General features: G+C 43.7%; 1 protein-coding gene across 1 annotated transcript in view; it reads right to left on the bottom strand.

Annotated features, from left to right (window-relative positions):
• The window catches only part of Dock5 (dedicator of cytokinesis 5), a 180710-nt gene that overhangs the window by 46476 nt on the left and 106904 nt on the right, over nt 1-27330 (bottom strand). Inside the window, exons 13-27 of the mRNA XM_051195461.1 lie at nt 25926-26051; nt 22999-23123; nt 21738-21836; nt 20132-20204; nt 19265-19368; nt 18140-18323; nt 13789-13886; nt 13474-13563; nt 12140-12240; nt 8944-9078; nt 6213-6324; nt 5341-5411; nt 4732-4838; nt 2280-2416; nt 507-602 (exon numbers count right to left, since the gene is read on the bottom strand). Of these exons, the coding sequence (XP_051051418.1) occupies nt 507-602; nt 2280-2416; nt 4732-4838; nt 5341-5411; nt 6213-6324; nt 8944-9078; nt 12140-12240; nt 13474-13563; nt 13789-13886; nt 18140-18323; nt 19265-19368; nt 20132-20204; nt 21738-21836; nt 22999-23123; nt 25926-26051 (1658 nt within the window). The remainder of the gene's footprint in view (nt 1-506; nt 603-2279; nt 2417-4731; nt 4839-5340; nt 5412-6212; nt 6325-8943; nt 9079-12139; nt 12241-13473; nt 13564-13788; nt 13887-18139; nt 18324-19264; nt 19369-20131; nt 20205-21737; nt 21837-22998; nt 23124-25925; nt 26052-27330) is intronic.

Below are 27330 nucleotides of genomic sequence, written 5' to 3'. Positions count from 1 at the left end.
CATAACTTGCTACTTGCTATTTATTCTTAATAAGTCCACCATTCAAAATCAAAACCATGGCTCTCATAGATCATTCTCTGGACCACACAGAACAGTCCTCTAATTAAAATCTAACCTCAGCTTTCAGTGCAATCAATATAAGCTTTTCTTTTTTTTCCTTTCTTTAATCATGGCACCATTTAGCTTTTCATTATCATTCTGGCCTCAATTTAACCCTTTGTTGACAACTATTTAGGCATGATGGATAGGGCACCCACTTTTCTAAAAACACACCAATCACAAATTCTTGACAACATCTACCTTTTTCCTTGGAAGTAAAAGGGCCTGGTGGTTGGTTTTTCCTGAAGGAAATCCAACCCAAGCCAGGGCAGAGAGCTCATGTAGAAGCTGAGAAATGCTTAGAACTTAGAACTATGCTATGGGGAGCCAACATGGGTTCAGTGCTGGGCCACTGGTGGAAAGGAATGAGACCCTGTGCCTGCACTGTGGGCTACCAGGAGACTCACAATGTGAGGAGACTGTCGGCTCATCCCAATCACGGTCCGGTTGATCCTTCTCAGCAGCCTCTCCATGATCAGCTGCACGTGTGATGAAGTGGGGCCCTGCAGGACAAACACGGCTGTGACACCACTCCCAGCTAATAATGACGCAGAGCAGATGACAGGTAGCCAGAACAGTCAGGTACACACATGGGAAGTGAAAGGGAAAGCATGGAGCTCTTGCTGCTTCTGGGCAGGGGCAAAAAAAACCCCAGACACCAAACAGAAAGAACCCGCCAAAAAAACGAAACTCAAGGTTAGGGGTTTGTTGTGCAATAAATGTTTTGTGACTCCTTCTCAATACAGATATTAAAGCTCTGACACCCTATAATATCAGAGGACCTCTGGGAGGTAAAATCATGAGGGTTAGGCACTGATCTGACAGGATTAGTACTCTTATTAGAAGAGATGCCAAGGGGGAGGGTGTGCATTCGCTCTTCTGCTCTCTGCCTGCTGCTCCACGTATTCATGGAGTAGAGACCACAAGAACACACACGGGGAGGGTGGCCATCCTCAGGCCTTGAAGAGTGTCCTCACTGGAGTTCAATCATGCTAACACCCTGACCTCAGGCTTTCAGCTTCTAGAACTTCCAGGAACTAGATGCCTGTTAAGGCTCCCTGCTCTGTGGTGTGTTACAGAAAACGAGGCATTATTAGTCTAGGACTTAATGTCCCAGCAGTCATATGTGACTCTGGGCCATTAGTTTACTTCACTGACCTTTAGTTTTCATCACTGTGACTGGAGGAAGGCAACAGTGCTCTTATTGGACTCAACTGTTCAAACTCAAAATAGTGCCAAACACATATTCTCATCCTTCCCTTCCCATAGTTGACACTATTCTCACTCAGCTTCAGGGCATCCATTTTGCCAGTGGTATCAATTGCAGCTCTTTGGTTAGGGGTGGGAGCCCATAGTCCACTTGCCCCTCAGTGCCAGGACCCTGTTTGGCTTGAACCTGTGCAGGTCTTGTATGAGCCATCATGGCAAGAGTTACTTTTTAAAGAATGTGATGTATATGACATGACTAGTTGCATTTTTTTTTTTAATCTGCTATCAATTCCCAAACCCAGCTCTACAAGAAAATGTTTTCCACTTTACAATGTGGTTTCTGTAAGTATGTGTAAGGATAAAGAGGGGAAGGATTATCTATCACGAATAAAGACCAAATGAACTGTACAACCAATACTATGAAAGATATGGAAAAGACAAGTTTGGGGCTTAATCAGAGAAAACAATGGTATCTTCACACACTTCTGGGGCCAAGGCTGGCATAGCAAAATACACAAAAGCACCTACAGGAATGACAAGCTGGGATAAGGTGGGTCATGGAGTCATGGTTGACCTAGTCAAGTGGCTGTGGGACAAAGTGTGAGCATCTTTTGTGTTCATTGGTAGAGTAGAATCTAAAGATACTGCTGAGAATTACAGGCCCAAAATCACAAGTGGGTCTCTGCCGGGTGGGAACCCCTGCCCCCAATGCCCATCATGGGGAACACAGCCTGATGCCTGGAGTGAGAGTCTTTTTCTTCTGTACCACTGATGCTCAAGAGAGCACACTCTGTGGAATTTTCTAGCATCCCCAGTGAGGTATAGCATGTTTAAACCACTCTAAACAGAACACAGCTTGCTCTACTCCTTTGGTGCTTCTACACTGCCTGAGATGAGGAAGGCCACAGAGTTTCCTGTTGGTTACAAAGGGACCAGCAAAGGCTCAGGCCATAGAGGAGGCCTGGACTCACCACATCCTTCCTGTCCAGTACTTCTAGGATGTTGCTTAGAAGCTGTGAACTCGCCTCGTGGTCGGGTTTGCTCGAGTGGTCGTCTAGTTGGCCACTAAGCTGGTCTGTCAGTAGCGGCAGCAGCACCTCCCTGCACTCTGGAGAAGAACAGAAAACGGCTCACACAGCAGCTCACACGCAACTACCACCAGACCCGATAGCTCTCACTGCAATTATACTTTTCTCTGAACACCCTGCAACCAGCCTAGCTAGCAGAGCACACAGACTTAGGTGTGAAGCTTTAACCTTGACCTTGGAGTTCACACTTTAAGAAACTCCCACCACAGGCAGATGTGAGCTTTGTTCAATGTTGGAGATTAAGGAGGACGTCTTCCTCTATGGCTGACACACACCCTGAAGCCCTAGCAGTGTGTAAATTATGTAACAATTTTTCCAGCTTTTAATATTCAAAATTATGTGTATATATACATATGTGTGTGTGTGTGTGTGTGTGTGTGTGTGTGGTATGGTTGCTTGAGTTCATGTATGCCAAATGAAGCCCATGGGGGCTAGAAGAATGCATCATATCTCCTAGAGATGGAGTTACAGGTGGTTGTGAGACGCAATGTGAGTACTAGGAATTGAACCTGAGTTCTCCATAAAAGCAGCAAGTGCTCCTAACTTCTTAGCTATCTCCTCGGCCTACTCACTCCCTCTCTCTAACTTTGTTTTAAATTTTTTTGTTTGATTTCTGGTACTATGGATCGAAGCCACAGCTTTACATATGCTAGGCACATGCTGTACACCATCAACTCCTCTAGTTTGTTTTATTGCTTTTGTTTTGTTTTAATGCCTACTCGAGCACTACGTCACAGGAAACACATAAAAACAAAGAAGGTCATGTTCTCAGAAATGTTTGCACTTAAGAGAGACAATTAATTATCAAATTGCTGTGACACTGAGCTTCCCTTGTACGTCACTAGCACATTTCACACACGTCATTCTCTTGGAGTCTCCACTGTGATGGTTCATTATTAGGACGACTCCAAGTGGTCTGGACACCATAACCGTGACTGCCACCAGTGGTTCTACTGCCTTGCTAGAAGTATGTAATTGGAGACTGACACATGGCTCCTCAATTTGATCCCCAGACTATGCACAGTGGAAGATGAGAATTGACTGGAACAAGTTCCTCTGATCTCTATGTATGTGTGTGTGGCAATGTGCATGTACATGCATGTACACACACACACACACAAACACACACAAACACACACACCACTACCACCAACAGCAACAACAGCAGGTGAAATGTAAAGGAATAAAATAAAAAGAAAAGAACTATGCAGCTGGGTGTGATGATACGTGCTTACAATCCTAGCACACCAGAAGTAGACAGGAAGAGTGAGGGTTTGAGGTTAGCCTGCACCACATAGAGAAAACTGTTTCAGTAAAAAAGAAAACACAACACAACAAAACAAAAAAAATCCCCACAGTAACAACATCAGAGATACTAGGCTGGAGAGATGGCTCAGCAGTTAAAGGGCTCTAGGGGATCAGACACCAATACTGGTCTCCTTGGGCACTTACACACACACACACACACACACACACACACACACACACACACACACACACACACACACACACGAGGGATGGAGGCTAAAAAAGAAAGATTAAACCAACTTCATTCTATTAAACTGCTTTCCCAAGAGGTCCTCAAGACCCAACAGAATGGGCCAGCTTGGGGCAGCGCTTGGGAGGCAGAGGCAGGTGGATCTCTGTGAGTTAGAGGCCAGCCTTGTCTATAGAGTGAATTCTAGGACAGGCAGGGCTATATAGAGAAACCCTATTCTAAAATAACAAAAATAATTAACTAAATATAAAAAGAATAGAACTAGCAATCTGCCAAGGGTATTGCTGGTACCAAACTCATATTAAATGAAACAAGGAAACAAAATGCAGACGGGCAAACACTGCCAGTCACAGATGTCAGCCTGGCCTGGGGGAAGCTGTGGGGCCTCTTTCCTGCTCTTCTTAACAGTTCATTTGTAAAACATCATTGATAACTTTATCTGCTAATGCCTTTTTTTTTCGGCTATGTATCTATCTATCTATCTATCTATCTATCTATCTATCTATCTATCTACCTACCTATCATTTTACATGTTGATCTCAGTTCTCCCTCCCCCTCCCTCTCTCTCACTTCAGGTTTTTGGTCTTTTGTGAACGTAAGAAATATCACAGAGATGTGTTGCAAACATACTGTCATAATCAATTTCAACAGATGCGTCACTTGTTAAAATAAGCTAATTTAATCTGAGCTAGACTCACCAGAGAACAGAGAAATAAGTACCAGACACAGAAATGCTTGCTGTAACACCACAGCAAACCACTCTGGTACGCATATGGTCAATTGGAAGGGGTCTGACATCTTCTTCCCCAAATGATAGAGGTTCTGAGGGAGACTTACCTGCCTGCTGGAAAAGGCTGCTCTCCACTATCTTGGTCATGCAGTTAAGCTTCTGCCGGACCAGCTGGTTGTCAGGAATGCTTTGAATGAACTTGCAGAAAAGCACGCTGGAAGAGAAGCTGTGGGGTCAGTGTGTACACTTGGCCAAGCTGAAGTCATCCTAACACATACTCCACTCTGAGAGCTGAACAGAAATGGGCCCATAAAGCTCACAGATGACCTAAGACTTCATTTGAGAGCATCTCTGGGGCCAACATTCCTGTTCCCCAGGGGATTCTGCTTTAGAACTGACTTTGCCTCTGAGAGTCTCACACACCCACACTCACCATCACTTCCAGGCCCACCTCAACTCTCAGCATCTGCAAAATGCCTTTTCTGGAAATCTCCTAAGTAAGGGCGGCTGCACTTTGTATCCCTAGGCTTCTTCTTTTTGCATAGCTCCTTTTCCCACCAAGTCCCTCCCAGGGGCTGGCTTTGTGTGTTCTTCTATCTCTTCCACAGAACTGAGCACAAATAGGTATTCCCTTAACACAGCACGTGTAGCAGCCAGGCTCTGCCCAGCATTGGGCTGCTCCTGTTAGTTTCAAGACACAGTGTTCTGCTACTTACCTGAGCTCCATGGGATCGAACACCAGTTTGACGTCATTAATTATGCTAGGGAGGTATTTCAAAGCTGCCCCCTGGAGGAAGCATAAAGTCAGTCAGTGCCAAAGAAGACAAAGGCGGAACACACTGTTGTAGCCCAGGAGGAAAGGGCAGGACCTAGGATGTGGATAGGGAACCAGAAGCAGGTGCCCTTGCCATGAGAAGCTAGTGAATGACCTCCTGCTAGCTTCCTTTGAAAACGCAGAAGGCCCAGGCCCTGGTCTTCACAACCAAAAGGCAATGTATTTACATTATTATTATTATTATTATTATTATTATTATTATTGAGGTAATTCAAGTTTCTCCCACCAAGTCACCATGGAAAGCAAGGGAGCAATAGTAACATGCAAATTGGTGCCCTCAAGGATTTAGTGCTTCGCGGTTTGGAAAAACTGCTGCTGGTAGTGACTGCGCTTCTGGTAGGAGGTGTGTATGTGTGTGTGTGTGTGAGGGCGGGTGACAGAGAAGAGAAACTGCCACCTGGGACAGCAGGAGATCGGTTTGCTAAAATCAAGGGGCCAAGCAAGATTTATAACAGCCACTCACGTGGAATCTAAGGAGGGAGCCTGTCTTTGGTGAGGTGACATTAGAAGATACAAATGCATATAAAAGTTAAAAGGTGGACATATTTACTTTTGTTGTGTGTTTGTTTTTGGCAGTGCTGTGGCCAGAACCCAGGACCTCCTGCATGCCAGGCAAGCGATCTAATGCCCACAGCCTCACCCACTTTTTCTCTACTTCAGTCCATTCTCCAGCTCTCCATGAGCAGACCTGACTTTTCCCTCCAACCATGTCACATCTCCATAAGGGGCCACCCACAAGGTCACCAGGCTGACCTTGATCTTGACAGCTTCTTCTAGAGGTCTGTCCATCAGCATGTTGAAAGCAAGAAACAACTGGCGGATCGAGTTGTTAAATTCATCTCCATCTTCACTCTGCCCGTAAAATCTAATAAGAAAGAAATTTTACAGGAGAATTGTGGTCTCAAAAAACAACACTAGAGGTCAGTGCCTTGCTGGTCACCATCTCTAATTGTACAGAGACAGTTCATGGGGGCACCCCAGGAACTGTCTATAAGGGACCAAAAGTCATTAAGACTCTGAAAAGAACAAAGTGGTAGTTTGTAGGTAAAGTCCTGCGATGCATTCTACAGCTGGCTAACCAGGACAGCCAGCTGGAGCTGTCTGAAGGGGCTGAGCCTGGAGATGCATTTGGCCCTAGCAGTTTGGGAGCATTGTTGGCAGGAGGTAAAATAGCAGAAAGTCACTGTGCAGAGATAGTAGGTGATCCGGGCATGGCTGCCTTCCCCAGCAAGCGAGTGAGAACAGGAGGCATAGGCTTCCAGAGCTGATTCCAGGGTATCTAAATCAGTCTTGCACATCCTCTACCAGCATCCCTCTCTTTCCTCCCTCTCCACTGTCTCATGCCCATCGGGCCATGATCTGAGCTGAGGCCACAGCACTGTGGGGAAGTTCCCCCAAACCTAGCCTACAAACCCCAGCTGTCGTCTACTTTCTCCACTGGACCTCCAAAGCTGCTGCTGCCCTGCTCTACTGTAGGTGCCTTGAACATCACTGGCAAGAATTTGCTTTGATTAAAGTGTCTGCTTGTCTTCATCAGATATGTACCATCAGCACAGAAGCTGATTGTTTCCTCTTAGTTCATGCTAGAAGGTCCCTGGCTAGTTTCATTGATGGCAAATCCACCAAGTGTCCAAGGGAGGGTATAAGAGAATCAGAATACATGAACACACTCCAGCACAGGTGTACTCATGGATACATATTTATGTTAGTCTCCTCCGTTTACCCAAACACACAGATCTCTTCCTAAAAATCGAAAATCTAAAAACTCTCCAAAAGTCAAAACTTCTATGAATGCTGACACAAAGTCACGAGTAAAGTTCCCGTGTGATCTCACATGTGGGGTCAGTCAGAATGTAGGTACACTAGAAATTCGATAAAACCACCTTAAGGCTATGTACATGAGGCATATGGGAAACAAAAGAACTTTATGTTTAGATTCCAGTCCTACCCCTAAGATAACTTTATATATATATATATATATATATATATATATATATATATATATCTTCAAATCTTCCAAAATTGGAAACCTGTAACTGCTTTTAGTCCTCAACATCTTGGTTAAGGACTATAGTAAGAAAGGAGTGTGAACTCCATATTATTAAGACAGGGGATACCTGGTAGTTTTCAACCCACTCATTGAAAGAATTAGAAAAGAACTTGGTGTGGGGAGATGGTTTAGTGGGTAAGAGCACTCATTCAGATCCCCAGCACTCATGTAATAAGCCAGGCTTGGCCACATGAGTTTGTAACTACACCACTGGGGGGCTGGGGCTGGGGCTGGGGCTGGGGCTGGGTCAGGAGGACCACCAAGGCTTGCCAAAAACTGTTGAGTTCCATGCTCAATAAGGCCCGGTCTAATGGGAATATGGCAGAAAGTGATAGAGAGGATCATTCAGTGTCTTCTGGTTTCCATATGTATGTCCTCCATAATCATCCATGAACAAACACATGTACCTTGTACACACATAAACAAAAAGAAAAGTTCTCTGAGTCTTTCCAAGGTGACTCAAAATCAAGCAATGGAACACACTTAATTTCTGCTCTGTTCTTAACGGTTCTTGTTTCAGCGTACAGTCACTGGCCACCTCCATGTCCTTCTCTGTCTGTTGCTGCCCCATTAAGTCCTACAGCATCCAATCAGCCCTTCTTCCTGAATCAGCCCAACTCCATTTGCATGGGAGGCAGAGCCTCAGTGTCGCAGCCATGAGGAGCCTCTTAGTAGTTACTTTCATTCTCAGCCTTACACAATCCATTTGCTACACAGGAAGTGAGATGGCTGATCATTAAAAAGCCAGAGTTTATTATCTCATTAATCAAATTCTCCCAGTGCTTCCACCATACTTGTCCTAAGACCTAGCTCTTTAAAAGCCATAGCAGTGTTCTGAAAGAACATAACCCCCAATGGGAGTGGCACTGTTAGGAGGTGTGACTGTGTTGGAGGAAGTGTGTCACTGTGGGAGCAGGCTTTATGGTTTCATATGCTCAGGATACCTCCCAGTATGTCAGCCAACTTCCTATTGCCTCTGAGTCAAAATGTAGGGCTCTTAGCTCCAGCATCACATCTGCCTGCACACTGCCATGGTCCTCACCCTGATCATAATGGACTGAACCTCTGAACTGTAAGCAAGTCAGCTCAGTTAAATGTTTTTATTTATAAGAGTTGCTATGGTCATGTTGTCTCTTCACAGCAATGGAAAAAAAAAAAAAAAAAAAAAAAACCAACAAGAAAACACTAAGTCAGCCACCATCACCAATCAAGACTTCTAGAGCAAACAGCGTATCAAGCCATTTACATCCATAAGACCCGGATGCAGAACAACCTCATATGGACCTTCTCTAGTGCTCTCCTAATCCATCTCTAAAGACCTGAAGTTTTGTTATCCTATGACCAATCAACTACTCACAAAGCTGAATACAAATGAGAAGAGGAACAAAGGGATCTAGGTGAGTACCGGCAACATCCTGTTACTGGGACCATTACCTCAAGTAGAGTACGCGCGACTGGATGATGAATCGAAACAAGTACTTCAAGGCTTTCAAAGCAGCAAAGAGCAATTCCGTCTTGCTAGGGTCGTCAGCATTAGCCACATAGAAATTCAGTACCTTGGACAGTTTCCTAAAAAATGGTAAGAAAGCAACATTGTCATGGGCAACACTGTGCTCAAGCCTTAGGGTATGCAGCATAGGAAGGGATAGTGGTAAACCGGGAAGCCCAAGGCCCAGCTTTCAGTACACCACTCAAGTACGCCCTAAACAGGCAAACTAACTGCTGTTTTGTTTCATATATGTCTAGCTTTGACACTTTCCTTCTTAGAAATACTGGGAAAACTTGGGAGTAGTTAATTCCTCAAGGCATAAGTTTCCATGATTGAACTGAAAGAAAGATCAGGAGATGACAGAGATGGATCTAGGGAATGGCTCAGTGGCAAAAGCACTTGTTATTCAAGCAGCAAACATGAGAGTTTGGACCCCCAGAATGCAAATGAATGCCAGGTGGGTCTAGTGGCTCACCTGTAGTCAGGTGCTCAAAGGCAGAGACAGGGGGCCCCAGAAGCGAGTCATCTAACTAAACTAGCTACATCCACAAGTTTGGGGGAAGTTATCCAGCAAGGCTGCTGACATCAGCCTTGGGCCTTCAAATGCAAATGAACACACAGGGGACACACACACACACACACACCCCTATACACGCACACACAGGCATACCGCACACACAAATACATGAAAGGGGGGGGGGAGGGAATACAGAGCTTTAGGGATTTGCCTTATGGGGATTATTTTAATTTTCTGGCATTTAAAGCAGACATCTTCTGATGACTTGTGAAGGACAGATGATGCTTGCCTATTGCAGGTGCCTAAGCTAATTACTGATAGCCTGCCCCAACCCTCTGAAATAAACATGGTGCCAGGCGAAGTCTTCACTAATAAGAAGAGTGGACTCACACTGCCTCTATATCATCTATTGTTCTGAACACGCCAACAGACAAACATCTTCTGGGATTTTATATAGTTTTACAACATTATTTGTATATGTACATGCATGTGTGTGCACACGCACATGGTGGCAAAAAGCCAACCACAGATGTTGTTCACAACACTGTGCTTGTATTTGGAGACATAATTTCTTACTTCTCAGGGCACCTATATTTCAATTATTTTTGTTTTAAAATCAATCCCTCACCCCTTTTTCCCCCCTTAAACTCGCCCCCAAATCCAAGGGAAACATGGAGAATTAATCAAATGCTGCAAATAAACCCAGCATGCAAGAGTGCTAACTGGCTCCTCTCTGGAAGGAATGTGACTGCCTTGAGCTCCTTACTTGTCTATGTACTGAGTTATGGTCTTGTATCCCTGACTACTGAAAATTCCCTTAGGAGACAGGTGAAAAAATAATAATCTATAATCCCAGCATTGGGAAGCAAAAACAGGAGAATCAAGAATTCAAGTTTGTTTAAGGGTCTCATTCAGCTCAGTGTACTCAAGATCTATAATCTATAACTATCTTAGCTGTAGCTGCTGAGCCCTTGGAAAGTCAAGGTGCTGGGTGGAAATACAAAGGCTGATGTGTCTGCTGCCTCCTCCACCCATGAGGCTCTCACCGATAATAAGGATAGCTGGAGAGTATGCTGTGTAACATCTCCTTTTTATGACTTGTGATTCTGTATCTTCATGAATGGTTGGTTTAGAAAATACCCAGGGGTACAATGATCTGGCCTGACATATCAGAGAGCAGTGATCCATGTGACATGGTGATGGGGAGTGTCCTTCAGTATGTGTGTTTCTCTTATTGGTTGATAAATAAAAACACTGATTGGCCAGTAGCCAGGCAGGAAACACAGGCAGGGCTACCAGATGAGGAAACTTTGGGGGAAAGAAAGGCAGAGAGAATCTGCCAGGAAGAGATGCCATGATGCCGAAGGAGTAACATGCAGGATTACGGGTAAGCACAGCCATGGCAATATGTAGATTAATAGAAATGAGTTAATCATTAAGAGAGAGCTAGCCAGTAAGAAGCCCTGCCACCAGCCAAACAGTTTAATAATTAATACAGTATCCGTGTGTTTATTTGGGGCTAAAGGGCTGAGGGACCAGGTGGGACAGAAACTTCAATCTTCACATGGCATGAGCCACTGTCCAGAGGACAGCGGACTAATCCCAGCTACATTCCTGTCATGGTATGTCCCATCACTCAGCACAATAACTGGAATTCCCTAGGTGGGGTTGGCGGGCCACATGGGAACTGAGCACCTCAGGGGAAGCAAATCGAACACAGTAGGTTGGTTCCTCTGGTCAACCAGCCACAAACTGCATACTGAAAGGAGGCTACTCTACATAAAAGGTTAAGACAACTGTCTCTTGGGTAAAAGGAAAACAAAGCCATATCCTACAAGCAGTGGGTTCCCCCAAAGCACTGTGGGTAGGGCTGAGGGTGTGGCCTGCCTTTCTACCAGGCTTGGTCTTGCCTAGTTCATTGTTGGACCCCCTTGGAGCCTCATGTCCACCTCACTGACAACTGATGCCTGTCTCCATCTCCCCATTGTAAGCACTTGGGTCTTGTCTTCTTGGTTTTGTGTATATACATGCATTTGCACACGTGTATGTACATACAGATAGGTGTGAGCAGGTATGTGTTAAAGCCAGAGGTCTACATCAGGTGTTTTCCATAATCATTCTCCATTTTAATTTTTGAGACAGTTTCTCTCTAATTAGGAGCTTATAAATTCAGCTGGAGAGATGGCTGCTCTTCCAGAGGTCCTGAGTTCAATTCCCAGCAACCACATGTCTCACAAATTCAATGTAACTAGCTAGCCAAGGAGGCTCAGGAATCCCCCTGTATCCACATGTCCAGTACTGGGATTAGAGGCACACATCACCATGCTGGGTTTTTCAGTTGAGCCCTAGGGATCAAACTCAGGTCCCTGTCTTTGCACAGCAAGCACTTTGCTGACCCTACCATCTCCTAGCCCCCACTCTGGGGTATTCTTATCCCGAAGGGAAGGAATGAGTCCAACACCTCATTCCACTGACACATCATTCGCATGGCCTCCTTCCAGGAAGATGCTGAGGACATAGTCCCACCCTCCTGCCACAGTGACTGCATGAAGGTTCCTCTTGTTTCTCAACTGTCCAGCCCCAGGAAGAACTCCCACAACACACCAGTCCTGAGTCGTACTCACACGTGTGCCAGGGTGGCACTGAAGTGCTTGTATATGTAGGTTTCCAGTACAGGATTAAAATGCTGAAACTTGATGTCTCCGATCAGTGAGATGATGAAAACCTGCCAAAGGCGGCGGCGTTAACAGCAGTGCTGTACAATCCCGATGCTCTGCCCAACACCAAGACTCTAACCTCTAGTGCCTTTTCTTTCTTGACTATTTTTGCAGCATTCTATTCAAGCTGAAGCCTTAGGCTTTATATTTAACACAGACAGATTATATGTGTCCAGCATATTGCTATGGGTAAACTGATCCAGGCCATCACCAGTGGCTGTGGGCAGCTAATGTCACAAAGGGGTGCACAGGTGACTTAAGGCACAGAAGAACAACAGGAGTGGGGAGGGAGGAAGACAGAGAAAGAAGTGTGTGGGAATTACAAACTAACACAATTCCCCATGAGATTTTTCCCCAAGCTGAGTATGAATGCCTCATGAGCCACTGAGTTTGGTGTCCCCATTTCTTCCCTATGTGTCACCTTGTGTCTATGGAATGCACAAAAGGTGAATGTGCAGAAAAGAGGCACATGGAATTGCCATCTATGCCCAGAGCCAGCTGCCCTGTCCAGCTAGGGTCCATCTCCATGGTCTCTAGTCGGTCTCTTTCCCCTACAAACCAATTTAGTTCAAGACGACAGCATTGCCTGGCTCCATCTTCCAATATTAGCTCTGATGCCCTGACCCGACGCTAAAAAGACCAGTTCCCCATGCTGACAAACATCGCACAATTGCAATCCTGTTCAGCTCCAATCTTCAGGTAAAATCCTGTCCGAGACTCCCATTAACAGAGAGGAAAGGAGGTGGGATCTAGGTGTGTCTGCTTCCTCCTGTCCCCAAGACATCCCCCGCCTTTCACAGCTCCCCACGGTTACATATCACTGTTCCGATTTCAGTTGTTGTTATAGGCTTAAGATTCATAAGGACACTAAGATTCATCTCAAACTGGTGGATGCAGCCCCCTGACATGGCCAGACAAGGACATAAATGTTTCTTTATCAAGGGCTTCTCCAGCGCTTTGACTAGAGAGCGATAAAAGAAGTTCAAGTGCCTGCCAATCTCTAATGTAATTAACCCATTGTTTTCCTAATGAGAAAGTGAAAGTAAGTCAAAAAAGGTAAGGTCAAACAGAAAATAAGAGCTTGGAAGAGAAGACATTGGTTGCTAATTGTACTTCTTGGGGCTTAGGCTACAGAAATTCTCAGAGAGATGTATACAAATAATTTTGCTTGATGATATTCATGGTACTTTAAAAATGAGCTATCAAAGAATAAACACTGGTTAATATGCTAAACCACTTACCAGCGCATCAAACACAAGGAAATCATACGTTTCGTTGTCTGACATTTCCATCATTATGTTAAAAAGTGCGTCTAGTGTATCCTGTAAAAACTGCAGGTACAAGAAACAGATGTTACTTGGGGTTCATCCTGCTACATGCTACAGAAAAAGTGAGGGGTCACTGTGTTCTAACAGAATGGATGTGAATGAATATTTTGGTAGGATTGGCACACTGGCGTAGCTGTGCAGATACTGAGTTTTAGATTTCCTGTTGGCTTAACTGAAATGGGAACACAGTGAGTATGCTTGCGGCTACGGACACAGAGGCAGGCATACCTTAACAATCTCTCCCCCATCCACTTCCATCAACTTCTTCAGGTTGTGTTTAATGTTCTGAGAGTTGGAACGCCAGTTTAATAAGCCAAGCAGGTCCACTGGGAAGAACACAAACCACAGACATTAGAAGACATAGCCATAGAATTTTCCAGAACAGATCATTGCTGCCAGGCTGGGGAAATGGCTCAGGGGATAAAAGTGTTTATCATGCAAGTATAAAGGCCTGAATTCGGATCTCTAGAACCCTCATAAGGCTGGCTGCACTAGTGCGTATCGGAAGCCCCCAGTGTTCCTACAATGAGAGAGACAGCCTGGTTTACACAGTAGCAAACACAAGAAGACCCTGTCTCAAACAACACAGAAGATGAGGACATCCAAGGGTGTTCTCTGACCTACCTATGCATGTGCAATGTGGCACATACCTGCCTGTACACATATGAACACATGCATAACATATCCACAAAGATTTTTAAAAGTAAACTGCTCTTCATCGTAGCTATTTTAAGGAAGTACCTTGGGTATTATTGCAATTTATTATTTCTCATAAAAATCAGAGAAAAACTTGTGATTCTCTTTAGGCTCTCAGAGAAGGAATAAAGACAGCTACTGATGTGCAAGAACATAAAATAATGACTGACTGGAACCTGTGTTTCTCAAATGATGACATCATCATTATAAAAGTAAACTTAGACTCTTGTCTCCAATTTCCTGTCTAATTGATTTCCATGTCTGGGCAGATCCACAGAGAAGGAACAACACACAGACACATCAGTTCACTTTGATGCATACTGTAGGTGTGCGATACTAAATCACTTGCTTTAGGTCACATTACTACCAAGGGGCAGCAGGAGTGGGGTTTAACTACAGCTTGATCTGACTCTAAACATGGTAGCTAATAAATGCAGAAACAAACTAATTTCATGATTAGACTTTTCCCAGAATAACATATTCCATGTATACCACTGTTTTAACTTTTAAAACCAAAGTATTTCTAGTCCCAAGCATTCTAGACAAGGGATATTCAACATACACTATCTGTTACTCTTGTTTAAGGATGGGGAAACCAAGTCACAGAAGTCATTGCAAGCTGGGACTGACAGAGGCAATCTAGCTCTAACTAGCTTCCATACACTGAAACAAAATCAGAATCACATGTAGAGTAACACGTTTGCCATGCCACTCACTATTTTTCCCTTTTTTCTTTTACATTTATTTTCTTTTATATTATTATTTTTTACATTCCAATTCCAGTTCCCCCTCCCTCCTCTCCTCCTGCTCCCCCCCACCCCCCCCCATTTCCCATCTGCTCCTTGGAGAGGGTAAAGTCTTCCCTAGGAAGTCTACTAAGTCTGTTCCATCATCTCATTGAGGCAGGACCAAGGCACCTCTCCATCCTGCACACCCCTGAGTCTAGGATGAACAAGGCATCTCTCCACGTAGAATGGGCTCCACTAAGTCAGTTTTTGAATTAATGTTAGGTATTGGACCCACTGCCAGTGGCATCATATATTGTCCCAGATGAACCATTGTCACCTATATTAAGGGATTCTAGTTCAGTCTTATGCAGGTTCTCCATTTGTCACACCGGAGTCAGTGATCTCTCACTAGCTCTGGTCTGGGTTTCCCTACCATGGTCTTGACTCTTCTGTTCATATTATCGCTCCTCCCTCACTTCAATTGTACTCCAGGACCTTGGATCAATGGTTGGTTGTGGATTTCTGCATCTGCTTCCATCTGTTTCTAGAAGGGGATTCTAGCTTCTCTGCGGTTATGGATTGTTGGCTGGGTATCTTTGCTTTGTGTCTGGTATCCACTTATGAGTGAGTATATACTATATTTGTCTTTCTGGTTCTGGGTTACCTCATTCAGGAGGTTTTTTTTTCTAGTTCTGTACATTTGCCTGCAAATTTTAGGATTTTAGGATGTCATTATTTTTTAACCACCAAGTAGTACTTCATTGGGTAAATATACCACATTTTCTTTATCCATTCTTTAGTTGAGGGGCATTTAGGTTGTTTCTAAGATCTGGCTATTACAAATAATGTTGCTATGAACATAGTTGAGCAAATGTCCTTGTGATGTGAATGTGCCTCCTTTGGGTATATGCCCAACAGTGGTAATGCAGGGCCTTGAGGTAGGTTGATCCCTAATTTTTTAAGAAATCACCATACTGATTTCCACAGCTTCTGTGCAAGTCTGCACTCCCACCAGCAATGAAGAAATGTTCCCCTTACTCCACATCCTCTCCAGTATAAGCTATCATTGGTGTTTTTTATCTTAGCCATTCTGATCAGTATAAGGTGGAATCTGAGAGTTGTTTTAATTTGCATTTCCCTGATGGACTAAGGATGTTGAGCATTTTTTTAAGCGTCTTTCAGTCATTTGAGACTTTTCTGTTGAGAATTCTCTGCTTAGGTCTGTACCTCATTTTTTAAGTAGATTGTTTGATAGTTGGATGTTTAGTTTCTTGAGTTCTTTGTATAATTTGGAGATCAGCCTTCTGTCAGATGTGGGGTTGGTGAAGGTCTTTTCCCACTCTGTGGGCTGTCATTTTGTCTTGTTGACCATGTTCTTTGCTTTACAGAAACTTCTCAGTTTCAGGAGGTCCCATTTATTAATGGTTGCTCTCAGTGCTCTATTTAGGAAGTGGTCTCCCATGTCTATGACCTCAGTAGCCACATATATTTTATTATTCGATTGAACTCTCAAATTAAAATGGATTCCAACCACCAGCTATTTGGGCTGCTTCCAGTGTGTCCACATTGTAAATATCAGAAAACATCCTTTATGATAAGAGCTGATGCACACATCTCACTAATGCCAAGTTCAATGTCTATGGGTTACACTCAGATTCTGTGACTACTATACCTTTACTGTCTGTCAGCCGTTTATTACATTGACACATACACCCCCATGAGCCCCACATCTGTGACTACTAAACCTTTAGCGTCTACCAGCAGTTCATTACATTGACACTCCTCCTCCCATAGTTAGGCCTATGAGACTGGCACAAGCTTTTTGTGTTTTCTGTGAAGCTAAGGACACTTCCCTTCTTAAGCAGATTCGCCTTCCCACTAGATTAGTTCTAAACTTCACTCTGTTGAGTCCATCCACAGGCCCAAGTTGAAACACCACTTTTATTTGCTAGCCAGCCGTGACTTGTCCAAATCAACTTGATAATGACTCCTTCTAAGGAGCCCAGGATCTGAGTTCCCGAGTGTGCCTTCCCTCTGCAATTCACTCTCCTAAGGCAGTGCTCTGATTCTCCTGCTCCAACCCAAATCAGCCTCATGCTCATAGGCCTAATCCTATGCATACCACCTGGGATAGATATGAACCTGCTAAGGTAAGACCCCTGGGCAACAGTACATTCTGGGCTTGCTGGTCAGCAAGGCTTCTTCTATGTGACACAGGTTATATGAGTAACTGTTGATGCTATCAAATGCCACGTTAAATACAAGAGGTTAAAACTTGTGCCAGAGGTTTGAGGAGAAACAAAATCGAGTCTTGTTTAAACTATGGTGCTGGTTTCATGGAAAATTCCTGGTTTCCTGGAGCAATGGAAGGGGGAAGACTAGGAGAAAGAGGAACTCTATCAGGTGTGGGGGCTCATACCTATAAGCACAGCACTTGGGAGGCTGAGACAAGAGGATCACGGCTAATTCTAGGCCAGTCTAGGCTCTATAGGGAGACCCTGATCAAAATAACAATGTAACAAAAACAAGCTGCTCTCTGGCATTCCTGTTTGGGCAAGAGACTGATACTGCCAAAGTCTGCCCCTTATTACTAACCTTTGCTATACCATCTACTACCACAAACAAACAAACCCCCAACATTATCTTTGATGCCTGGAACGAAGTTAACATGACATTTCTGAATTCTACCAATTCATGAATATGCTTACATTTTTCTGATATGAAAACACATTTCTGCTGGCAAATTACTTTGTCAACTTGACAGGATCTAGAGCCGCTGAGAAGACAAACTTGTGAGCACATGTGAGGGAGTTCTAGATTGTGCTAATGGAGGTTGGAGTCCCACTTAAAATGTGGGCAGTATTACTGCATCGACTAGCCCACCCCCATCCCATTGTGGTGGGCTGTACCCTTGAACTATGAGCCAAGTACTTGAGTAAGTACTTTCCTTACTCAAATTGCTCCTGTCAAGCATTTTGCCACAGCACCTGAAGAAGTAACTAACAACGCTGTAGAACATCACTGGAGGATCAGAGGGCAGAATCCAACTGCCAAGCATCCTGCTTCAGAAGAGCTGCTGCCACATGGTCCAGCACCATGAGTCTAACCCAGGATTGAGCCTAAGAGGACCAGGCCAGGGCCGTCCCCACACCTACCATTCTGGGTGAGCTTTGTGGAGCAAATGAGGGTGGCGATCTGAAAACTGTCCTTCGTGCTGTCTTTACTGGGTGTGAAGACAGACGGGTTTTTGGATGCTTGGAGTTCTTTTTCTTCCATCTCTGCTTTGGTCCCAGGCAGGGTCAGATAGTATTTTGCATCTTCCATTTTCTTATTATCACCCTGCAAGGGAAACAAGTTAGAAAGACAAGAGCCTGGGCAACATCTCTCATGTGCTAGTGAGACCTACCTGTCCCAAGAAGAACACGGTCAACATGAGTAGGGGATGTGTGGCTTTCTCAAATTATATTTTTAATCCCATATACTTTAGACATTATCTCCTACAGAATTTACAGGAGAAATAACTTCATCATGGAATAATAAAGCAGTAAATTTTGAACTGGACATCAGAACCTATTCTCTGCCAGAAGTAAACACATGCATTACAGAATAAGGTAGAGTTTGAGTCTCTAGAACTTATAAACAGTCATGTGTGCACTTCATTGGGCCAATGGAGAAAGAAGCAGCTCCCTGTGGATTCTCAAACTGTTAAGACATGCTAAGGAAAGAAAATGTTCATTGGTGAGGCACAACACAGATGAGCTGCCTACTATGTGTCAGCCACCATCTGCTAAATATTGCTGGGTAACTGAGATCTCCCGGCATGTACTTTAAACTCTAAAATCTCGGTAGGTGTAGGGCACAGAACAGTGAGCAGGGAATGGGCGCAAAACAGGAAAAATAGCAGAACCCAGACAGCAAAGAAATGGTGCCTAAGGTGCAATGCAATAAAAACCACATCTATCATACCCTCCAGGTTCTAGCCAGGCATGGCCCTCCATGGCTGATGGGCAGCAGAATCAAGGGCTCTGCCCTTTACTAATCAGAACCAAGGCACACCCTCTGCCCTCCAGTAAGATGCTCCTGGAACACTCCATAGTCACGCAACTCACTCTCCCACAAGAGGTGCAAGACCACTAAGGTGTAATCTGGAACCCACACATGTAATTTTGAATGGATTTCTGAAGCTTATACATGTAAATCCCAGACAAGCCTGAAAACCCATATTCACAAGGAAGAGGTGTATACTGAGCCCTTCTGAAGTCCGGTTCTACGAGCATCACCTTGTATACCACCAGATCGTGCCGCCCATCCTGCAGGGTGGTGCCATCCGTGTTCATCAGTTTCACAAAGGCTACTCCAAAAGCTCGCTCTGATTTATCTCTGGCTGAAAAGACAGAAATATATGCCTAAGCCATGTGTGTGGGCACTAAGAGAAGATAGCTGTGGCGGTTAATCTCACATTTGCTCTGGGTGTGATGTTCAACCACAGGGTAATAAACACAGGTCACCAGTAAGCTTGTCTGTATCACTCTCACGGCTGCTCCCAAACTGACATTTCACACATTGCCTGACAATGGAGACTGCCATCTACTGAATTATCCATACCCTGTTCCTACTAAAGGCCAAGGCATGCTCACCCTATCTGTTTATCTCAATAAATCCTTCCTTTTATAGTCATGCCTTTTTATCCAACACTCTCCAGAGTAGGAGGAGGGACTCTCAAATCAGACTCATTCATGGCAAACCCCCTTTAATGAAACTGGGTGTGGTGACTCATACTCATAACTCCAGCTACTTGGGAAACTGAGGCAAGAAGAATACAAACTTGAGGTACCCTGGGCTACATATTGAGATGCTGTCTGAAAAAAAGCAGCTACGACCGTATATGCTAGAGATGTACTGTACCTTCATGGTAGGATACATACCCATCATCTACAGGGCTGTGGATCCAATCCCCAGCACTCAGAAATAAACAAAAACAAAAAACAAAACACTATTTGATTTTCCCCATACCATATGAATTCTGAGATAAAATTGCCAATTGCCAATTTTTCCACTCTTTCAAATTCACAAAACATGTTAGGAAACAACTTGTTTTAAAATGGGGGGGGGGGGAGGAAATATGTCACAGTCGTCCTATCACTTACATTCTTGGGATGATCTGTGTCGGAAAGTAAATCTGATGTGGCAGCGTGTGACCTCCTCTATAGCAATAAAGACCTGCATAAAAGGGAGGAATTGGAAGTTAGGGCTTTAGGGCTTACTTGGGATCAAATCCTCTCAACTGTACTGCATGTTTCTGACCCAGGATCATATACATTTACAGGGTACAGCATTCTGAATTGTTCCAACCAAGATACTTAGCATATCTACTGCTTGAAGCTTTTGCCCTTTGCTCAGGGTGACCATATTCAAAGTCCTCCCTCTTAACGATTCTGAGTAAAAGAGACTTAGATTTGGCTTTTATATGTTATCTCTATTTTATCCTTCAGAGACCCAGGGCTTGCTAGCAGGCTTCATTCACACAGCCATTCTCAAGCCAAAAGAATCTCAGAGGGAAACCATTCTGCTGTTTATCACAGTTTTGTTGGAGTTTGGACATATTATGTGCCTGGATTTTGAGGTTTACACAGTACCTTTCCGATTGGAAGTCCCATGCAGATGCCAGGTGACTAGTATCTACAGGAGAAGTTAAGATAAAATGCCAGGGTGGAGAAGTTTTCTGTCATAGATAGTAGTATAGCAAGTCACAAGAGACAGTGTAACAGCATTAGTATCTAAAGCCCTGAAGGGTTCACAACCCTGAGATAAGTGGCTTTAAAGCACAATACGTCCAGGAGTGGCAGTATGTGTCTTTAGTCTCAGTAGGTGGATCTCTGTAAATTCAAGGCAACCCTGGACTTTATGGCAATTTCTAGTATAGCTAGAGTTCCAGAGTGAGAACTTGATTTAAAAAAATCATAAATTCATGTAAAAAGCACCATAAAAAAAACAGGGACTGCAGAAGAATGTGAAAAACAACTGCTTCCTAACTGAGACATGAGGACTGTATTTCTGCCTGTGGATTTTCTGCTTAGAACCTTATACAACCCTGCCAATCGGACAATGGGTGCTGCTGAAGCCCAGGCATTCAAAAGTGACCTGTCTTAGGTTGACCCCAAGGTGCTCTGAGATCTTAGGAGCCACTTCCCTGGGCCTGCTACCTCTTTGGGAAGAAGCCATGGCAATGTCCTAAGCACTTGTCTAGTTTTAAGGCCACTGTGAGCCCACAGGAGATGCTGGATCTGAAAGCACTTTGCAATTCGCAAAACCCTCCTCACACTGAAGAGGCCCAGAACGTGCTAGCAAGGGCCAACAAGAACAACACATTAGGAAGCTGATGGCAGAGTACAGAAATCTTTGCTTGTCTGCAGCATCTTGGCAGCCTACCGCCTTATTACAGCTGCCAGTTTCTCTATTCCAGTCTTTATACATTTATGAATGAGAATATTCTTTCAGAATGCTGGGCTTCTTAAAAATAGATGCTCTAAAGAACTCTCAGCCACCAAGTCAGCTTTTTAGAAGGCTAGTTCCTTGAGAATTTCATACGATGTATTTTGATTATGCCCCCACCCACACCCCTTCCCATTGTTCATCTCTTACTACAGCTTATCTGAAATTCCAGGTAAGGTTAAGATGGATCTGGGATTTAAAAGGCAGACAGGAAACTAAACAAGAGCCCACAGCTGATGGAGCCAGAAACAGAGTTCTCACCTTGACGGTCTCATACCAACAAGGTTGCTTGACTTGGTAATACACCACTGACTTGTACTCGGAGACGCCTTCGTACCCAGCACCAGGATGAATGGCTTTCTTTGGTTGGAAAGACACAATTAGGAGACAATACGAGGTCAAGAAAAATACGGCTATAGGAAAATGTTTCTGAATGCCCAACAGTCAAAAATTAACTCAAAATCAAAGGTGTAGTGATCCGAGAAGAGACTAGCAATATTCATCCACATTGCATTGGGAGACTTCTCTGGAGCCTTGAATCTGAACACACAGCACATACACTTGTCCCATATAATAACAACTAACGCTGCTGCCTCCAGATCCTCAGCCCCCAAAACTGCATGCTATGAATTGCAGCGATTTTACTGAATGTAGTTTCCTACTTTAAAGAAACACAATGGTTGAATTATGCACAATGACTGAATATTTGGGGAACATCATCCCAGGACACATAGAGTTTCAGGAGCCTAGACTTTGACTTTTAGATACCAAAGTAATTAGGTGGGGGCAACGGAAGCCTCCTGTGGCCACCCAGTGCTTCTCAACCCTTAAAGTTTAGATGTCCTTGCTTACAAGGCCAGAAAACTGCCAGAGTCAGAGGAACTCTGCACTGGAAGTCAGGCAGGCCCAGCTCACGTCTGCATTTCCCCATAAGAGAACTCGCTCAGGTGCAGATTCTTAGAATGACTAATGCTGGAAATCACCATTAGCTGGCCTACACCCACGAGTGCCTGCTTTTAGCTTCAAGATGCTCCTTCAGGTAGATGTCTGCTGGCTCTACTGACCCAGGTAATGGCGCTGTGCCTTTTGAGGCCTTTGGGACACTTCTGGCACTGTGCTCAAGCTAAGAGTAGCTAAATAGCTCAAAAATGTCAAAGAAAAGCTAAGTGGCCTACAGAATCTCTGCACAGGGGAAATATCAAAATAAATCTAAATGGTTTCAGGAATAAAACTGGCCACTGAAAAATCCTAGATTTTCGGTCTTATATATATTTTCCCTAATGAAAAAACATTGAGCATGCTGGTGCTGGTGCATGTGTACAATCCCAGCACCCAGGAGGCAGAGGCATCACATGTTTGAGGCAGCTTCAACTACCTAGTGAGAACAAATCAAAGAACAAAACACCAGAAAAGAAGACCTAAACCCCGGAATGAGGAACACAGGCAGTAAGTCTGAACAGCAGTCGGCTCCCACTACAGAGTAGGTGTGATGGCAATGGCATTTGCAGGGGATACTACGCACCTCTAAAAGGCTGCCTTCCTCATCAAACACAGACATGGTCACCTCCACATTCTTAGGTGTCTTCTTCTTCCCCTTATCAAACTCCCCATGGATCAGGGTGACATAAATATCATTTCGAACATCCCCTGCAACATGACAAGGCTCCAGTGAGTGCTCCTGAGAATAACACATTTCAAAATCCCATGATTCAACACACGAAAGGTAAATAGGAAATGATCTGGTGGTAATGACCTAGTTATTCCATGGAAGTCTTTTACTACTCTCTCATCCCAGCTTTCACTACCTATCAAGACGTCTGTGATGTACATGTTTGGTAAGATTAAGTTTTTTTTTTTTTAATTACTGTACACACACATACATGTACACGTGCATGCCACAACATGGGTGTGGCGGTCAGAGGAAACTTCTCTGGAGTCAGTTTTCCTCCTTCATGCTCTTTTTCAGGCAGTGTCTCTCTTGTTATTTTTACTGCTGCCCTGCCCTTCCAAGCTTCCAAGCAATTCTGTCTCTCATCTTGTTGTAGGGAGTGCTGGGATAACAGATAACAGATGTGAGCCATTACACCTGGCTTTCGTATGTGGATTCTATAAGCCATTAGTGTTGTGCAGCAAAAATTTTTAATTACTAAGCCACCTCAGGCATCCAATTCTTTCAATAGTAATTTCTTTGTCACATATTGTCACATATGGTAAAAAGCATATATTTTGCTAGGCTGTCGAGCATATTTTTAATAGTGTCTTACAGGGTTCTTATTTCTTTAGCTAGCTGGAGGTGAGCATGGTTCCTGAGGGACAGGCAGTCCCACTGTGAGTGTTAAAAGGAAAGACAAGAGTGAGCTAGTTGGGGTGGGGTGAGGTAATAAAGAGTAAGCCAGGGCCTGGATGGAGGAAATAGATGGTTAGATGGCCTGAAGCCCAAAGAAGTCTTGGTGCTAAAGATGGGGACAAAAGACATTGATAGATATAAGTCAAATGAGTGTACACTATCATCCAGGGACTGAATATGGTTGACAAAGAAAGCTAACCTATTATGGGCTGAACTATGCCTGCCTTGTTCATATGTTGAAGCCCAGAGCTTTCAGAATGCCTGTATTTGGAGATAGGCCATTTATTTAAAAGGTAATTAAAGTGAACTTGGATCATTTTCTAATATGACTGGTGTCCTCACAAAAGGAGATGAGAACACCGACAGCAAGGGAGATGGCCACGGGCACCTGCCTAGAAAAAAGCATCCCTGCAAATGCCTTGTTCCTGGACAGGCAGCCTCCAGAAACATGGAGGAGTAAATCCCCATAGTCACGGGACCTTTTCAATGGTGTTTGTTAAGACAGCCCTAAAGCAAAGCTGCAGAATGACTAAGGAAGACAGGAGGTGCCTAGAAAAGGCCTCAGGGGAAGGACAAGTCAGTGTCAGCTCAGGCTGATCTCTAACTCACAACTCCTGACTCACCCTCCACAGTGGTCAATGACTGGCAGGCATACACCATGGATCAAGCTAGCCACTGTCTTTTTCTTCAGTGCTAGGAAGGGAATGCAGGGGTTTATCTATGCTAACTAAGCTAGTGTTGTTCCACCACTGAGTGACATCTTGAACCCATGCACTTCTGTACCATAGAGACCCTGAGGGGATCTTACTGAGCTGATCCACAGAGTAGCATGGAAACCTCTCCCCTAAACAGAGTTTAAAGCCCATTACAGCCCTGGAGTTCTGAGTCAAACCCACGGATAAAATGTCTTCCAATATCTTCAAGATAAAGTCAGCTTGTCTAAAAAATACATTTCCCAATTTTTACATCCCTGTCTTGCCTAACAGTAAAGTTGACTTACAAGAGAATATTGTCAATAGTTACTTGTTTTAACTGTAAGACAACTGGGTAGTAGTTTGTGCACAGCTATAGTTCCAGCAACTAAAGACTGAGGCAGGAAGATTGCTTCAAGTTCCAGGTCATCCTGGGCTCACTGTGAGAACTTGTCTCAAAAACAAAACTAAATAATGAAAAAAAGCAAAATGTTTCCCCCAAATGCTGGTGAGTTTATAGTCAGGTTTAAAAACAGCTTTGCAATGGACAGAGCTGCTTTTATGAAAAAAGAAGACACAACAACCTCCCTTTTATAGAAATTCCAATTCATTCACTCTGTAAGTATTCACTAAAACACCCTTCATTCTCCAGCAGTGTGTGTAAAACAAACTACCACTGCCCCTTAGATTCCTAAAGGTGGAAAAACTACCACTGACAGTCAAAAGATCTGTTCTCAGGTAGTACACAGCAAGTTGGTTTCCTAGAATTTTCAAATGTGATATGACTGGCTGTCCACAAGACTCATCACTACCAATTAGTTCATATGATTATTGATCAAGTTCCTCAGAGAATGGTTCCCCTGACCATGATGGAGATGAGAGAATTAAATGGGTGAAGTCAGCAAACTCAGTGAATACAACTGCAGGTCACTAATGAGGTGAAAGGTGAGAGCAGAACAAGAATGGAGAAATTGCAGAATGGGCAAGCAGAGCAGTTAAGAGCACACAGGAATAGAGCACAGCAACTCACAGAGATGGCGCTGAGCCCAAAGTAGATGATGACATGAGGAGAAAAAGCCCTTGTCAATGAAGCAGTTAATTTCCGGACTGAAGACACTGGATCACCAGTTTGCTCCCTGAGAAAGAAGTCAAGTTTGGGGAGCATGTATACAGAACAGGACAGGACAGAATGAGTTGAGAACACTGAGTGATATTTAAAGGTGTTTTCTTGGTCTTGCTCATTGAATAATGTTTTAGGATGCTGCAACTCTCTGTCACCAGTTTCTTGATGCAATGAACCCTCAATGATGTCCTCTTAGGGACCAGATTGCCTCAACTGTCTGAACAGAGCTAATCCTTCCTTCTGACATGGAAAAGAAAGATAAAACAGGACTCCAGCAAAGTGTGTACCTGGCAGAATTATTTCTGGAAAGCCCATTTTCCGAGCTATTGCTGTTGATCTGTCCACCAGGTGTGAAAAGTTCTTCTGCACCTGAGCGAGGTCACCTGGCAGTAACTTTAAGGACACCCAAAGTCCTATAAGGGGGAAAAAAAGGACAAGTTTCCAGTCTCTGTTATGATCTTTGCAACACACACATAGAAGCTTGTATGAACTCAATCAGACACCCCAGGATAAACACATAACCCTCCCAGGGTGACATCCTTCCAATGACACTTCCTTCAAACTCATTAGAGAACTTACTTGAGAAGTCAACAGATATGACTGACTTCAGTGGAGAAAAAGAGTAAAGATTATCCTACTTGACACTGAAGTGCGTGTGTCCAAAGTCTAATATTATGTGGCCGTAGTGGCCAAAAAACATACAGAAATCAGTGGAAACTGTGGGATTACATACACAACACGTGGCAGTTTTGTAAGTGATGGCAGAGGCAGGAAAAAATCATGAATAAAAACCATGAATTTAAGGGCCTCAAGAGATGACTGGATGATTAAGCACACCTATAATTGGTGCTGGCACAAATGGATGTCCACATGTAGAATAATGCAAATAGACCCACATTCATCACCATGTACAAGTCCTAATGGATCAAAGACCTCAACATAAGACCAACCACACTTCATAGAAGAGAAAGTAGGAAGTAGCCTTGAATGCACTGGTACAGGAGACCACTTGCTAAATATAACATTAGTAGTACAGACAATGAGAGCAAAAATGAAGAACACTTGTTCTCTTCCAGAGGACACAAGTTTGAATCCTAGCACCAATGCTGAGCAGCTCACAACGATTTGTATCTCCCAGGGAATCTTGTGCCTTCTTCTGGCCTCTGTGGGCACACACGCATGTGCCAGAAACTCATACAGCTATAAATGAAAATAAGTAATTTTAAAGAACTAATTTCAAAAATTATTTTTCTTGCTACTAAAAACAGAAGCAACATAATGTCTTACATTTTCATTAAGGTAAATTGCTAAGATAATAGAGAAACAAATAGGACCATGAGCATGTTGAAAGGGGGAAAAGCAAGTAGCTATTAAATCTCTGAAAATTAGGCTATTTTTTAAAAGATTCATTTATTTTGTTTTATGTGTATGAGTGTTTTTGCCTGCTTGAATGTCTGTGTGTCAAATGCATCCCTGGTACCGGAGGAGATCAGAAGGGACATTAGATCCCCTGGAACTGGAGTCACAGATGGTATGAGCTACTGTACAGATGTTGGAAACTGAACCCTGGTCCTCTTCAAGAACAGTAAGTGCTCTTAACTCCTGAGACACTGCATCAGTCCTGGAATTAATCATTTCTTAAACCAGAGAAACAAATTCTAAAAGCAAAATAATTATCCATATGTAAACTGA

Source organism: Phodopus roborovskii, unplaced genomic scaffold, assembly GCF_943737965.1.
Source record: "Phodopus roborovskii unplaced genomic scaffold, PHOROB, whole genome shotgun sequence".
NCBI classification, from domain to species: Eukaryota; Metazoa; Chordata; class Mammalia; order Rodentia; family Cricetidae; genus Phodopus; species Phodopus roborovskii.
This window is presented reverse-complemented; position numbering and strand designations above follow the sequence as displayed.